The sequence below is a fragment of the Aquila chrysaetos genome, chromosome 4 (assembly GCF_900496995.4).
Source record: "Aquila chrysaetos chrysaetos chromosome 4, bAquChr1.4, whole genome shotgun sequence".
In the NCBI taxonomy this organism is placed as follows: domain Eukaryota; kingdom Metazoa; phylum Chordata; class Aves; order Accipitriformes; family Accipitridae; genus Aquila; species Aquila chrysaetos.
This window is the reverse complement of record NC_044007.1, coordinates 17,550,645-17,567,715: the sequence shown is the minus strand read 5'-3', so window position 1 is coordinate 17,567,715 and position 17,071 is coordinate 17,550,645. Positions and strand designations below refer to the sequence as shown.

Below are 17,071 nucleotides of genomic sequence, written 5' to 3'. Positions count from 1 at the left end.
AAAATAAAAAAAACCCTTTATTCAAGTTACCAAACATCAGAATTAGCCCTTGACTATCAGACAACAAAAACCCTGAATGGCATCTATGCAATTTTTTCCCACTACTTAAATGAAAATGGCCTATCAAGATTTTCTTAAAGAAAAGACTTGGCATAACTGAAATATTATAATGACTGACTGGAAGACTACAGAAAGTTAGCACTTTATGAAGAATTCCAAGTCTTGTCTTGTGGATAACCCCAGACTATCTACTTGATGTGTATTCTAGCTCATTGTTTAACTTAGAATGTTACATAGCAGATATGCAGAAGAAGAAAGGTTAGAGGTTTTTTTAAATCAATAAGTATAACAGTCACATAAAGCAACAAAATATCTAAGAAAAGATTTTATAGTACTACTTACTATCTAGATCAACCGATATGTGTTTAGTAATTTTGCAAATTATGTACTATTTGTTTTCGAGAATGAAAGAACAAGAGTCTGGTTTTAATTTTAGAACTATACTTCTATGTACACTTTATAAACTAAGATATCTTGAGCTAAACCTCAAGCTATAGTCTAAGGGGATATAAAGTATTACTGCTGTAAATCTAATTAACAAATTGTTGTTAATTAAGCTTTCCAAATCTATTTTTCCTAACATATGGGGGGGATACTTTTGCATAATTGAACCCATCAGTCTAATTTAGGGAATATAAATGACAAGCTAAAAAAAGAATATGCTCTCAATCTGCTTCTCTACATGAGCAATTATTAAATTAGCATTGTAATTTTTTATGTTTTGTAAACAGATAATATGACAATTTCCATATATAAAGTAATCTCATTATATCATTTAAATATAGCCAAAGCCCTCTGCAGAAAAAAAATTAAATCATTGTTTGAAGCTCATGACTGAATACATAAAACACATTCAAGAGTAATAGAATGCACATTGAGCTATTCAAGTGATTCATATTGTCTGTATGTCATTGGTGTTACCTCACTAATAATTATTATAAATTATTGTTTAAAAATTATTTTATCTGACAGCTAGTTCAAAAGATTTCAGTTTAACAGCTTGAAAAACTCAATGGCAATTAAGTAATATTCTAATACAGGTAATTAACTACGTAGGTGGCAGTATGAATTAAATTATGAAATACTATTTGCTAAAGCTGAGACTTAGTGTATAGGCTTCTACTATACTCTGCAGTAGTAAGGAATATTACTTATAAGCATCACTTGTAGAAACTGAGACTGATGTTGTCAAAACAATGTAATTATATAATTTGGGATATTTTCTCATTATAAAATTTAAAATAATATCATTTATTTGGTCTATGCTGTGTTTGGTGGGGTTTTTTGTATTGATAATAAGAAAACAAGACTCTACTGACTTTAATGTGGCTAGCCAACCACCTGTTGTATTACCTGTTTTTCAAATGCCTCTGCCCTCATAATGCTTTATGAACCAGTTAAGAGCTTAAGATTTTACTGGAGAGCATCACTGTTATTTATGGTTTTATATACGTCCTCTTTTTTGTGAACCAATAGTATATTTAAACCTATGTAACGAATACAAGTATTTGTCATATTCACATGTTTCTTGAGTAGTGTGATGCTATGTTACCATAAAACTACCAGGCCAGAAAAACGCAGAATGTATCATTTATTTTTTCTACTTAACTGAACCAGATCTTGAAAGAGGTTGTTTACTATTTTATTTCTTTTACTTCTTTTATACAATGCATCTACACTGAGATCAAGAACTGCAGAAACCAGCCTAGCAAAAATATTTTTACTACTGTTAAGTCAACAAACAAACAAACAGAACTCCTCTCTAAAGGTAGTATATTTGGAATAAAACCCAAACTAATAAATGCTGTGGCTACTCAGCTCGGGGTATTGTATCTCTCACATCACAACAGAAACTTCTATACAAGTGTAACACCAGTCATACCCCCAGCACATTATATAGTGAGACCACATATGCGGTTCTCTGTACAGAAACTCGTCCAGAGAGAATCTGTGACCAACAGGTGCGACCAATGCTACTTCCCCCAGCTCTGTGCTGAAAGGAGTCCATGCCATTCACTTTCTGACATTATGAAACTCCCTGAAGGCTCCATCAATCCTTGCCAGTACAACATTCATTCTATTCTGTTTCTAAATATATACATTTTTAATACAATAATGGTTAGAATGGTTAGACCTACAGACAATGAAGTGAACGAACCTACAGTGTCTTTCATCGCAATGTTACATCCCTGGAATATATTTGGAAATGATTTTACAGCTGCAATTAGAATATCAGTATTTATGCCATAGTAACAACCATTACTGGGTTTCTTTGTTTTCAGCAAGACTACCTAGTGACAAAAGGAAAAGTAACAAAATTTAACCTTCCATGTCTCATCATCTTTATTTTTACTACATTAAAATTGCAATAGTTGACTTACCATATTGTAGGTGGTTCAGAACCTTCAACTTCCAAATAATCATATTTTTCTTCCATTTGGAAATCTGTAAATATGAGTGAGATAGTATCCCCAGGCTCTGCCACAATTGTCCATGTGCAATCTGCATTATTATGGTATTCATTAGGAAAGTTGGGGCTCGAGATGATACCACTGGATCCTCTCATAGTTCCTCCACATGCATCTTCAGCTGTTAAAAAAAAAATTATAACTGTCATTAAAATCACCCCTTAGAAATGTATGCTTTCTTGTTGAGAATGGAAGTTTATTACCTTTTAGGTGAACAATTGCTTAAGGTTTTTTAACATGTTAGACTTAGAATGCTGCTGCAAAGTTAAGGTGTTAACAAACAATTGCTTCAGATTTCAATTATTTAAAAATTATTATACTAGTGCCAGCACATATTTTTACAATCTACTATTTATTATTTTGATTAGCATTGTTTCACTCACTTTACAATAGCATGCAAAAAATTCATTATTTCCTCTTTTGCTTTAAGCAAAAATGTTTTCATAAAGCAAGTTGAGTTTAATCCCTATCATGTGCAGTCTGACACATGATGTGCAGCAGTCACATTATACTGAGAAAAGAAGCATGAGAATCCTACCCATCCTATGCTAATCGTATTATCATATTTTATTTTAGTGAACATCTAGTGATGTTTAAGTTTGTTCTCCAATAATCTTTTTCCATTTTTCAAACAGCTGATCAGTTTTCAAACCAAAGCCATTCATGGCTGATTTCCCAAATGTCAGATGCAAGACACTTTCAAAATAAAGATGTTTACATTAGAGTCATTTTAATGGGTGTAAGTTTTAACAGATCAAGTATTTCAAATATGAACATAGGAATACATTTTTCACAATATGTGAATAATAGTGAAATTATTTGACCAATAAACCAATAAACCCCTAAAATGGAAGAAGGCAGAGAGGAGATGGGCAAGGGTGATGTGCTGGTAAAGTTCAGGGAATAACACAGGGTGTGACTGAGTACAGCTGTTGCAAAGAATCTGACTTGAGTTATCTCAAGGATAAGGACCAGAAGCGTGGCCTTTGTTTTAGATAAACAGCTATCAACAGTTGAGTGGATTAACTGGCAGTGGAAATGTTTCTCCCTGAGTTCATTAAGAGTGTGGATGTCTCCCTGAGTTTGCCAGATCACCAATGGGGGGAGTGAATATTTGGCTCAGCCCAACATAGAGTATAAAAACTCAACAACTAACAAAAGAACTTCAAAGAGCAACAGGCTTGAGATGGCTTCAACCCATGTATTCCTTCCAGTGACTGGGGATGCCCAGTGTTGTGATGGTGAGCATATTATAGATACCTGTAATGGGAATCACATTGGTATTGTGATAAAACTGTGTATTGCAATTGCTACATATTTTGCTAAGTGTAACCTACGTTTCTGTTGTTTACGCAATATATTTTGTATCACTCTGCTAAACTGGAAGTCCTGTGTAACATCAACTATCTTTAAATAAGTAAATTTGATATTAAACATTATATCCTCCACATGTGGCATATCTAAAAGAACCTGGTCAGAGTATTTGACACAATAATGCTCTGTTTTCTAACATACAATCTTATGCTGAATAAACTAGGTAAATATTGGAGATTTACAAAATCAGTTCAAACACTAACAGAACTAATTCTAGGAGAAAACAGTTCTCAAATAGTGATTCACAGATTTCATTTCGTAAGAGAACATGACTGATGTTGTGTATCTTCTATTTTAATGGTGCACATATACCTAACAACTCAAAAATTGCTTTTAAGGCTCTCACGTCAAAATTTTTTCTGTGAGCTAATAAAGTTGATTGTGAATGTAGTGCTACTACTTTCAGAAACAGAAATACCTTTCAAATTACTTATATGGAAACACCATGTTACTAGATGGAAATACCACATCTCATTACTTAGTTTATTATCCAAATGTTTGAAGTAAAGCAACTCGTTTCTGCTTAATTAGAGTGCTAACATGAATAAAACTTGCCCTAGAGCCTGAAAAATCAGTCAATATTGCTGAAAAATTAATGACAAGGATAAAAAAAAATTAAGGAGTATAGCATCACAAAACAAAAGCTTTAAAGAATTCTGACACACATCATGACACACTTCTAAGGGAAAGAAAAATTTTAATGATCGTGAGAAACCTCTTAATTACAGTTGTTTAGGAGCTTAAAATACCAGGTTTTGTCTCTTAAAAATTTTGGTAAATTATTATATGACCAGATAGAAAAACTAAAGTAAAAGCATATCTTGGGTTTAATCTTACTAAAAGCATCCACTAAATACAATAAAACTGAGGAACCTCACCACATCACAGGTTCAGGTCCTTTACTGTGAAAGGAATAAAAAAATATAAAAAAGGTAATAATGAAGTATTGGTTTCATGCATTAAGGACAATCAGGAGAAAAAATTTTGTTAGTTCACAGAAGTAAAATGTCCATTAAAACAATGGGTAACATCCTGGTTCAATGATTTTGAAGGATCTGTATATTGATTTTTAAATACTGATTGAAATATGTTTGTCCTGGTTTCAGCTGGGATAGAGTTAATTGTCTTCCTAGTAGCTGGTACAGTGCTATGTTTTGAGTTCAGTATGAGAAGAATGTTGATAACACCGATGTTTTCAGTTGTTGCTAAGTAATGTTTAGCCTAAAGTCAAGGATTTTCCAGCTTCTCATGCTCAGCCAGCAAGAAAGCTGGAAGGGCACAAGAAGTTGGCACAGGACACAGCCAGGGCAGCTGACCCAAAGCGGCCAATGGGGTATTCCATACCATGTGACGTCCCATTTAGTATATAAACTAGGGGAAGTGGGTGTAGGGGGATCGCCACTCGGGAACTAACTGGGCGTCAGTCAGCGGGTGGTGAGCAATTGCACTGTGCATCATTTGTACATTCCAATCCTTTTATTATTACTGTTGTCATTTTAGTAGTCTTATCATTATCATTATTAGTTTCTTCTTTTCTGTTCTATTAAACCGTTCTTATCTCAACCCACGAGTTTTACTTCTTTTCCCGATTTTCTCCCCCATCCCTCTGGGTGGGGGGGAGTGAGTGAGCGGCTGCGTGGTGCTTAGTTGCTGGCTGGGGTTAAACCATGACAATGTTTTATCAAGTATTGAGTTGAAAAAGTTCTTATAGGTAAATTTTCACAGCTAAATTACTGAAGCTTATGCAAATTGGAAAGACAAATAGTAGCATATGAAATAGCTTTTCAGCTCATGTAACAAGTTAAAAGCAGAAAACCAGGAGTATCACGCAAGACTAAAGACTTTGGAATAGCTTTCTCTCAGACTCAAAAACAGAAGTGCTTTTGAAAAATACTGTACTACAGAACACCTTTTTTTTGCTTTTCACGAATGAATTATAGAGAAATCTATCCTAGTTCCTAGCAATATAAAAAACTGTTCACTAAGAATGTTGCTATACTCTACCAATACTTAAAAGAATAAACAGAGTGACTGTGTTTAAAAACACAAGCTGTGTCAATGAGCATGTCTGCTATTTCTGAGCCACATCTGTTTAGAGATTTTTGCCAAAATGTAATTTTGCTACCATCAGCAAAATGGCCCAGACAAATCATCATCTATTTTGTTCTGACTCATGTAGCAAACTTCCTACAAATAAAATTAATACTAACTACATTTAAGTACTGTAAATATAACCAAGAGCACATCAGATATCATAGATCATCAGATATCTTAGCCTCTGTAATGCAAGCATTAGCCCAATAAATAACAGAATTACTGTGCCATGTTCCTATATTCCTCCACCTGTAATATCACTTGCTTGTGATTTATTTGGTTCCAGTCTTGCAGTCAGATCCTCATAGGTAAAAGCTCACATCCGGGAGAAGGCTAACAAACATTAATCCCCATGAAAATGTTCAGTGCCTTAAGTTGTGAAGCCACTGGAAAAAAAAATTGATCTTCGAGTAAATTGACAAACACTGAAGTTGACGGCAGTTCTACCACTGACTTTATAGTGCATAAGACCCTGACAAATAAAAGAAACTGTAATAATTGTTTCTGTGCAATCTGCTTTTTAGCACTTGTATTTCTATCACATTGAAACAGGGTAACTGCTTAGATGTCAGCTATGAAACACTACAAACGAAAGAATAGCTGGTAAGAGAACACTTGTGAAGACTAACAGTGGCCCATCTTCATCAATGCACAAGTCATCCAGTAATGATGTGTGAACAAGGAAGAAAGAGAGGAAAGATAATCTTTGCAGTGATTTCTGTACAGAGCCATGAGAATCTTTCTCTCTCACTGCCTTTCCACAGCTTTCTGAATCACCTCTGTCAAACCACTGCGGTAGGAGTCCTCAAAGATACTTAAGTGCCTAACACTACAATCAAAATGTAATACCTAAACAGCAGTTAAGCACCTTGAAAGAACTGTGTATCCACCCCTGTTCCTTTAATTTCCATTTACCAAATATGGAGAAAAACATTCACAGGAATGGTGAGAAGTAGTTTGGTTAAGACTTCATAGAACCTGACATTATGCAATTGCAATTACAAACACATAGCTAACATTGTTGACATTTAAAAAAAACTAAATCTATTTTTAAAATTCCTATACCATATTTTCAAATTAAATTTATTTTGTCATCTACTGGGAAAATTTATCTAACCTACAAACTTGAAAAAGTGATATGAAGGCATAAATGCAAAAAATACACATACTGCTAAGATGTCATTTTTCCAAACATATTTCTCTGATCTTAACCATATGCTGAAAGGGGAAGATTTTTCAAAGTGATATGTGAGTGGGGACTTGGCTTAGAAAAGCTTTTCAAGGTATCATGAATTCAAATGAAGATCTATATTTGAATATGCATAAGAGCTCTTATGCAGAGGGATTATCACTGATATCATGATGTGAGTGATGATTATGAGACTACAAAGGTTTTGAGGGTTTGGTTTTGGGGGGTTTTTTTGGGTCTTTGTGGGCTTCGACTGGTTTTTATCTCTATAGATAGATACATGCAGCTTTTTTCCTTTTTTTTTTTAAATTATGGCTAAATGTCCGTTAAAAAATTAATGTGAAATGATTATACATTTAAATAATTTCTGGTGAAAAGTAATTTAATAAAATTTTATATTTTATTTTGCAACCATCTTCCTGGCTTGCTGTTCACTGCTCCTTTTTCATAATAAATTTTGAAAATATATTTCTCTGGTTAGTCTTATTTAAGTGTAATTTTCTGCTTATTCTTGTAGTTTCAGTGATATTCACAATAATGTTACATAAATATTGAACTGGAATTTTCAGGAAGATAGATGATCAAAGACAGGCAATGTTATCAGTGAGATATACACCATGCAAATTCATGGATTTCAATGAGAATTCAATGAGACTGCATGGTAGATCAAGCTTTAATCTGGCACACAATGTATCGCATCATTTTATCTATCTAGATATTTATTGTGTACCGAACAGTTAAACTTAAGTGCATAACTCAACTCATCACAGAGTAATAGACATGTTATCTATTCTTGAAAATAATGCAAGAAAAAAAAGAGTATAGCAACTTTCCAAGTTTAATCAATGACCTTTACAATAGCCAATAAAAGTTCTGAACAAGCTGAGCCACTTTTGAGGAATCCCATCAAAAAAAGCTGAGAGGAACTGCAGTAATCCTTCTGTACCTTGATCTTAGCTACACAGACTCTATGAAATTCATGGCATATTCTTCACAATGTAGTTCAGGCACAACCCCAGGCATACTGTTGTCTGCTCTTTCAAATTTTAGACAGTCTTACTTCAGACAAATTAGCTGAACAGTCTAAAGGAATCAGCACTCTACCACCCCCTTTTAAGCATTTTACATCATATTAATTATTGCTCTTAAGTATACACATTAATAACCACCTCTTATCTGAAGATCACGAAAGATCTTTACATTAGGAAGCAATCAATTCTTTGAGAAACTCCAGTGCTCTGCAAAAGAATTTAATATAGGCAAACACATAATACTAACTACTGATTCCATTAGTGTGGTGAAAAACTACTTTACCTGTTTCTGTGTAGCAAACAAATGCACATATGCATGTGTCTACACAAACTCTAACCATCCACAGAATTTTATTTGAGGCTCAACTGCTGCCTTAAATATTGGTATCTAACTGTTAAGATTTTTGATGGGCAACTGAAGAAAACAGGGACCCTGAAAAATGTCATTCTCTATCACCCCATATTTATCATACGTTAAAAATAAATTAACCACTTACATGCATAAAATAATTATGTGGAAAGTGGAGCATAATTCTAAGTATTTTCAGATGTTTCTAAATGAAAGATATTGCTTTTTACGTCATTCTGAAACAGCTCATGTCTATTTGATACAATAAAGTAGAATGGAAATGGAAATTAATTATGCAGATAATACTTTTTGATATTTTTCCAAAACCACAACCCTTTAGCTGTAATCTTGATTCTGACAGAAGAAAAAAATGCATTGTTATAAAATTCTACCAGTGTTTTCTAAATAAGATTTTTAATCAATTACCTTCATATCCAAAGTAAAGGGTAAAGAAAATTAGATTATCTTCTCCAGGCAGTAACTTGGCATGAGAAAGCAAACATTGTCTATTAAAAAGGCAGCACACTATCTTAGCTGTAACTTAAATTATACAACCATTTCTGAATGAGAAGGTAGTTTCTTTCCCAAGGACCTTGTCTCTTTGTTACTGTCTGAAAGTTTGTCAGAGGTTGGCTCTAAATAAAAAATAAATTAATAAAAAACCTCACCTAGATAGCAGCCCCACTGATCACTGTTTAGGGAGGGGTTTTTAAGTTTTCAGTAGGTGCTCATTATGAATGTTTTAAAATATGTTTATAACAATTATATGGAACTATTTACTGATCTTGACTTAAACATTATTACTATACAAACATTTTATGCTTAGTATTTTCCTCTTTATAGGTCTGTATGTCTATACACTCAGATTGTTTTTACAGAGCACTGCATTGAGAAGCAGCTTCATAATACATTTTGAACTTAATTTTCCACAAGTCTGAATTTGCTGGTTTATCCATCAGCAACTTCCACAAATTTCCAATGTCACACTTGGCCAGTGTTTAATCTAATGCCCTTATATACACTCCAGCTTTGCAATTTTCTCCACATCCTATACTGCTTTCATAAAAAACAACTTAGACTGTGTTTCTTATTAAGTTTCTTCATTGTCTGTGCTACAGACAAGCAGCAGAAAGGAAACCATATAAGCTGAACTGGAAAGCCCCTTAAAAATTAAGCTCAGTTTTAAAGTCTGTAGTATAATAATCCAATTGTGAAATTTGCAAATGAACACAGTAATAGATTACATAGTCACAAAAATATCTTTAAGAAGCTCCATAGGCAATGCCATTTTCCAGCAGAGTTCCCTCTGCTCTCTCTTTTGCACAAACTACAACTCTTATTCCTTTTGTTCCCTGCTCACCTTTCCTGGAGAGCCTGTACACATCTATTGCAGGACTCCAGTGGTGCCAGCTGTTCTGCTCTGTGATTTTAATAATGTCACTGATCTACAATTGCATATAAATTTACAGTTCCTATGTTTCCCATGCTACATGTGTCTGTGTACAGGCACTTGAGATGTGTCGTGGTCACGCCACTTCCTCAAAAAGAGTGCAAGAAAATCCCTCAACACTCTGCCCCATGCATGCTTCCCCCCATTTCCCTGTTCCCCAATAAACCTGAAAGCTTTGGTCACCAACCTCGATAAACCTAGTAATAAAGAACTCCTCACTAGGTTAGCAAACCTCTTGGCAATAGTGTTCTTGCCCCACTAAATAAAAACTAGTTATCCAACTAGTTTAACTTAAGTCTCAATAACCTTATGCTCAGAGTCAGAGAATAAATGAATGGGCCTTTAAACTATAGAGAACAGCGTATGTGGTATAATGCACATTAAATTTATTTTCATTTAATATACTGATATGTTCTAAAAAGTCCAAATATAATGAAAGATATATATCTCTATATATAATTTCTGAGCAACATTTATATGTTAGCTTTTTCTACAAACCTGCAACAATAAAAGTCAGCCTTCCCTCATAATTTATCCACAGAATAACCTTACAACTTTCAGAAATTTAAATGAAATGATTGCAAAACATCCATCAATTGAAAATCTTTAAGGATAGCTTTGCAGATTTGTCATTAATGACTCACATAAAATTCATCCAGCTTTTGAGGAGAGGGACATAAAACATTTCTTGAGGACATATGGAAGTCTTATTTTCTATGGCTTTGTGTTGTGACTTAAATTCCAAATAAACCCAAGGATGACTATAAATTGACATGATTCGCATCCTCAAATCCTTCACTTTGTACTTGTATGCTCAGCATAGCTGTAAAATTTATACAGATTTGACAGGCAGCAAAAAAATCAAATAACAGCATCTGTAGCTAAAAAGGTGAGGAAGCTCAGGAGCTTAAATGGTACTAGCAGAAGTTAAATGGAATAAATTGCCTCCTAACCTGCCTCTTTTGAGACAGAACCAAAAAACGAGCTATGCCAAGGGGAAAACACTACCAGCACCCACACAGCTTGTACCTACCTGGAGCCCTGTACTGAGTGGAACTGGCAGGGAGCTGCAGGGGCGACCTGCGTGGGAGGAGGCCGTGGCCTGCCCCATGCCCGTCACAGCCGGTTCCAGCTGGCTCTGCAACGAGCAGCGCTGACCCACCGCGTGACAAAATGGGCATCACGGAGGAGCCGCCTGAGGGGGCAGGGGGCGGCATGGGAGGGGGCGCAAAGGGGAACACAGGAGGAAACGTGTAGGTGCATGTGAGGACACACCAAAGGCTTGCACAGAGGGGAGGTCCCAAAGGGAGTGTGGCCCCTGGAGAAACCGTGCCAAAACAAAGGGTAAGAGTGGGAGAGTAGGATGAGGGAAAAAAAGGAAACCGGTAGTGCAGCAGGAGCAAGGGGAGCAGAGACCAGGAGGGAGAGGAGGGGACTGCAGCGAAGTTGAGGGAGGTGAAGGGGGAGGAACGGTCTTTTCCCTAAGTGTTTAAGGTTTTGTCTTCTTTTGTTTTGCAGATCTTGAATCGGTAACGAAATGTTTGTGTTAACTGGCAATTAATTGAAGTTCAGTGAGATCCTCAGAGTTGTTGGCTGGTTTTCCCCCAAGGAAATGTCATGTTGTGGGTGTGATTTAGGTGAGTTGGGTTCTTCTGAAGGGTTACCAGTAGGAAAAGTAACTGTTTCTAGTATACGCTGCACAGTTATCTCATTTACTTTTTTATCTATAAAGAAGGAAAAATGTTGACGTTGGAAAAATCTTGGCACATGAAGCCAATAGTTTGGGGGTTTTTACAAAAAAACACGGAAGGTGTGCAGTCTGCTGAATTTTTAACTATATATTTGGAAAACATGAGAAGGTGTTTGGTTAAAATGTACATAGGTGGTTCATTTTTCTAAATTTTCTGTTTTTCTAGACTAAGACTTGAAATTTGACAGATTAACTCACAAGCGTGTTTAACAAAGTAAGATAACCCACCAATCTGCGCTTCAGCCAACTGTTCCTTTACTGCTGTTTTCCAGCAAGAGAATGAAATACATCTTTTTTCACATAAAAATGAACGTTGGGGAGGTATTGGTGCTTTTATTGCTTACAAACAAAACAAGGTAATTTAAATGAAACTATTTGGACAGGCCTTCCTTATGTGAGCAGAACAGAAGAAATTAAAAAGAAAGTATTTCTTGCCGATCAAACTGTTTCCAATTGCTTAGTGCAACAATAAAGCTTAGCAGTTCTGCAGTGTTAAATTAAGATATTAATTCAGATTTCATAGTTCTCAAGCCTGATATTTACTGTTTGAGTTGCTGAGGGGCAGAGGGCTTAAGAGTAAATTCCTTAAAAATGGAATACAGAGGAAAGCAGAAATTAATTAATTGTTCAGGCAAAGAAAAGGAAATAAAGACCTAAAAGTAAATATTTCAATTCATCAATTTGAAATTAAATTTTCTTTCTAATTATTTTTAATAACTGCAGAGAACAAGGTTTTTTACTATGGTTTTGAAATGTAATTTTGTCTTTAAAGCAAGCATGTCAAACATGAGAGATGATCAATCAGTTATCTGAGATTTTAGAAATTATTAGGGATCTCCTTTTTTTTTTTAATTTCTCAGTAAAGAAACTACATTAAAGTATGAGTTTAGCGATGGTTGATTTTTACACCTGGTTTTGCAGTTTTGCCTCTGAACCACAAAGAAATTATTCACGCACCTGTAATTGAGACACTGCTTTATCAAAAAGACGATTATGCTAATGTATAAAATAAGAATATGACAAGTACCTAAGTATTTAAAGTTATTTGTTTTGTTTATCTGTTGGCAATTTACTGTATAAAACAAGTTTGTTTCTGTTCTGTGAAAATGATGTGGTGGGGCAGTCAGGAGGAAGGCTGAGTCACTTATCCTAGCCACAACACCCAGTGTCATCCGACATTGCCTGCAGGGAGGAAGAGTTGGCACTTCCTTTGGGACCAGCTTATAGCTCTTAGCTGGAAGGATGTTCTCAGATGAAGAGTGCAGCAGGTAGGATGTGAAAGACCCACCAAGAAAGAAGCCTGCACAAAGGAAGATTGTATTGGGTTTATGTGGCAAGGTTTTGGTAGCAGGGGAGCTGCAGGAGTGGCCTCTGTGAGAAGAGATCAGGGGCTGCCCCCATGTTGGACGGAGCCAGTTCCACATGGTTCCATGATGGCACCACTGACCAAAACTGAGGCAATCAGCAATGCTGGTGGCGCCTCTGTGATAACATGTTTAAGAAAGGGTAAAAAACACTGTGCAGCAGCTGAGAGAGACAGGAGTGAGGAAAATGTGAGAGAAGCAACCCTGCAGACACCAAGATCAGTGAAGAAGGAGGGGCAGTAGGTGCTACAGGCACCAGAGCAGAGGTTCCCCTGCAGCTGGTGAAGAAGACCATGGTAATGCAGGTTGTTCCCCTGAAGCCCATGGAGGATCACAGTGGAGCAGATAATCCACACTGCAGCCTGTAGAAGACCCCATGCTGCAGGAGGTGGATAAGCCCTGAGGGAAGCTGCAACCTGTGGAGAGCCCACGCTGGAGCAGGTTCTCCTAACAGGAACTGTGGCCCATGGAGAATAGCCCACACAGGAGCAGTTCGTTCCTGAAGGACTGTACCCTATGGAAACAACCCACACTGGACCAGTTCTTGAAGAACTGCAGCCTGTGAGAAGGACTCATGTTGGAGCAGTTTTTGAAGGACTGGGATGGACGCCATGCTGGAGCACAGAAAAAGTGTGAGAGGAGGGAGGGGCAGAGAAGTCTTATGGACAGACCAAAACCCCCGTTCCCTGTCCCCCTGTGTCACTCCACGAGGAGAAGGTAGAAGAGTCAGGGATGAAGGAGTGAAGTTAAGCCTGGGAAGAAGGAGGGGGGAGGGGGGTGTTTTAATTTTGTCTTTGTTTCTCACTATCATGCTCTATTTCTAATTGGTAATAAATTAAATTAATCTTCCCAAAGTTGAGTCTTTTTGTCTGTGATGGTAATTGATAAGTGATCTTCTTGTCCTTATCTCAATCCATGAGCTTTACCATCTATATTGTCTTGCTATCCTGTTCAGGAGGGAGACTGAGGGAACGGCTTGGTGGGCATCTGGCAGCCAGCCAAGATCAACCCACTGCAGAGGTGAAGATAATACAGGAATGCACAGCATACAGCCATACCAGAGGGTGGAAAATAAAAACTTAGGTCTGAGTTTGAGGAGTTTGTTTCAGTGCAAGAAACTGCTAAAAGTTTTTGAAGTGGGAGCAGGCTGAAGAGAAAGGTGTGGGTTTCAGAGTCATGTTGGAAGGCAGAGATCTATTTTTAAATCCTGTCTAAAATCCTATCACTGTTTTGGTTTTGATAGCTTCTAGAATACAGCATACAATTTTGCGCAACCACCACCCCTCCTCCCCCCCCCAAAAAAGGAGACAGAAAAGACATGGATAAACTGGAGTGAATTCAGCAAAGGATCAACAGGGTTGTTGGGACTGGAGTGCTGAGGAGACTGAGGAAACAGGGCTGGTTCAGTCCAGAGATGAAGCAGCTTCAGGGGGGCCTTACAGCAGTCCACAGGGAGGCTATTGAGATGACAGAGGCAAGTTATTTGCAGTGGTACATGGAGAACAAGAGGCAATGAGCCTGAAGAGAGTTTCACAGGGAAACTTTTTCATGATAAGAACAATCAAGAAGTGGAACAGATTGCCTAGAGAGGTCTGTAGACATACAATTTCAGAGATTCAAATGTCACTCAAACTCCATCCTTGAACTGCTTTACTACAAATCACTTCTGCTTTTAGACTGCTTCAAAATGTGTTATTGATTCATCCCCAGTTGAAGTTCCTCCTTGCCATCTCAAAAGCTACGCTTCTGAAAAAAACTCATATATTTCAATAAATATTTAAATATTTCAATTTCTGAATTCCATTTTGACAAATATTACCAAGTTGCCTAGATTAGGAAAAAAAAAATCAGACTTTTTTTGATGAAACCCAACAAAGCATAGATTTATTTTTTTTTTAGAGTTTCAATGAAATAGTAATATGAAATCAAAGTTGAAATTTCAATAAAACAATGGCCTTTTAGGTTTCTTTTGATTTGTATCATAAAAATTACTAATGTCTATTTTATTATCAGGTACATCATGTTACCAATTTTAAGCTTTAAATTCATTTATTAATAATACCTGATTAGAATTTCACAGAATTTATATTGTTGCCTAAAAAATCAATTTACAGTTAAGTTGACATGTACCTGTTAGAAAAATTTATCGTTTCTCAAAAATTCCTGAATATACAAAAGACAGAAATATTTGACAAAACTGTATGATGGACACATTTTAACCTTAAGTGAGAGTTGTCAGTTGACAACTCTTAAATCTTACAAGTTGTTCTTATGTGACTTACCTCAAAAAAAGCATCAAAGCATCTCAGAGCATCAACAACTCACACATTTGAGATATGCAAAAGCAAAAAAAAATAAGACTTAGGCAAAGAAATACACATGCCTTCATAAAATCTTACTATCTTGGGTCCAGATCATGCCTTTACCGAAGAGAGACACTTAAGCTATTGTCGTGGTTTAACCCCAGCCCGCAACTAAGCACCACGCAGCCACTCACTCACTCCCCCCTACCCAGTGGGATGGGAGAGAGAATTGGGAAAAGAAGTAAAACTCATGGGTTGAGATAAGATTGGTTTAATAGAACAGAAAAGAAGAAACTAATAATGATAGTGATAACACTAATAAAATGACAACAGTAATACTAAAAGGATTGGAATATACAAGTGATGCACAATGCAATTGCTCAACATCCACTGACTGATGCCCAGTTAGTCCCCGAGCAGCTATCCCCCCACCCCCACTTCCCCCAGTTTATATACTAGATGTGATGTCACATGGTATGGAATACCCCATTGGCCACTTTGGGTCAGCTGCCCTGGCTGTGTCCTGTGCCAACCTCTTGTGCCCTTCCAGCTTTCTTGCTGGCTGGGCATGAGAAGCTGGAAAATCCTTGACTTTAGGCTAAACATTACTTAGCAACAACTGAAAACATCAGTGTGTTATCAACATTCTTCTCATACCTGACTCAGAAACATAGCACTATACCAGCTACTAGGAAGACAATTAACTCTATCCCAGCTGAAACCACTACTAGCTATGAACAATCACTTTATACTTCCCTTGGGTTTAGAGATAAGAATAAAATCTCCCTATAGTCAATATGAGGCTTGTCCACAGGAAGTATCTTCTTTTCTGTAGTGACATATAGAGGAAACCTAGTACAGCCATACTCCTGCCTTAGGCAGCTTCATTCATACCTGTGTAAATCATGGTGAAAAGAGTCTTAATACTGAGTGGACAGTAAAATGTGTCTTCTTTTTCAACACTCTAACTTACCTGTTCTAACACACTTAAGAGTTATGGGACAAATTTGGATGTGTCAAGACCTGAATAATAGGTACCGTATGATTTCTTTACCTAATCTGCAACTATACCCATAAGGTGGGACCAAATCCTTAGCTGACTCTGTGACACTGAAATTTGTGAGTTGGAAGGTTTATTTGCAGGCTTATTTCATTATGGGCACTGACATACTCAAGCCATTGTATAACAGTTCTAAGTGCATTTTTATTCTTTCCTTTTCTGAAACAATTACGTCCAGACTAATAATGATTAAACTATTAAGATTTACATTATACTAGCAACAAATTCTTGGCTTTACTTATATACAAGATATGCTTCCTCTTCATCCATAACGATTTCAAGTGTAACAATGTGTCTTTAAAGAAGTGTTTATACCTATGAGATACTGCTGTAAAGGATGTTTATTATACTTGTAAAAAACCTTCTTTATTTTAAATTTCATTGATAAGAATTATGCTATTTGGAAGCAGTTTCAGAAAGAAAAATATGTTTAAATATACAGTAAAGAATATACGGTTTAAAAGATTTCAATAATTTTGCCTTATTTGGGTAGAACATCCAATCTTTTACTACCTAAAAGGAAGCTATGGAAAAGATGGAGTCAGACTTTTTTCCAGGGTGCACAGCAAAGAGACAAGA

The 17,071-nt window shown here is 36.3% G+C and overlaps 1 protein-coding gene across 4 annotated transcripts in view; it reads right to left on the bottom strand.

Annotated features, from left to right (window-relative positions):
* Window positions 1-17,071, bottom strand: part of CSMD3 (CUB and Sushi multiple domains 3) — a 756,594-nt gene that overhangs the window by 536,624 nt on the left and 202,899 nt on the right. For all 4 annotated transcript variants that reach the window (XM_030011520.2, XM_030011521.2, XM_030011522.2 and 1 more), the window contains exon 5: window positions 2,442-2,649. In XM_030011520.2, coding sequence (XP_029867380.1) covers window positions 2,442-2,649 — 208 coding nt within the window. The remainder of the gene's footprint in view (window positions 1-2,441; window positions 2,650-17,071) is intronic.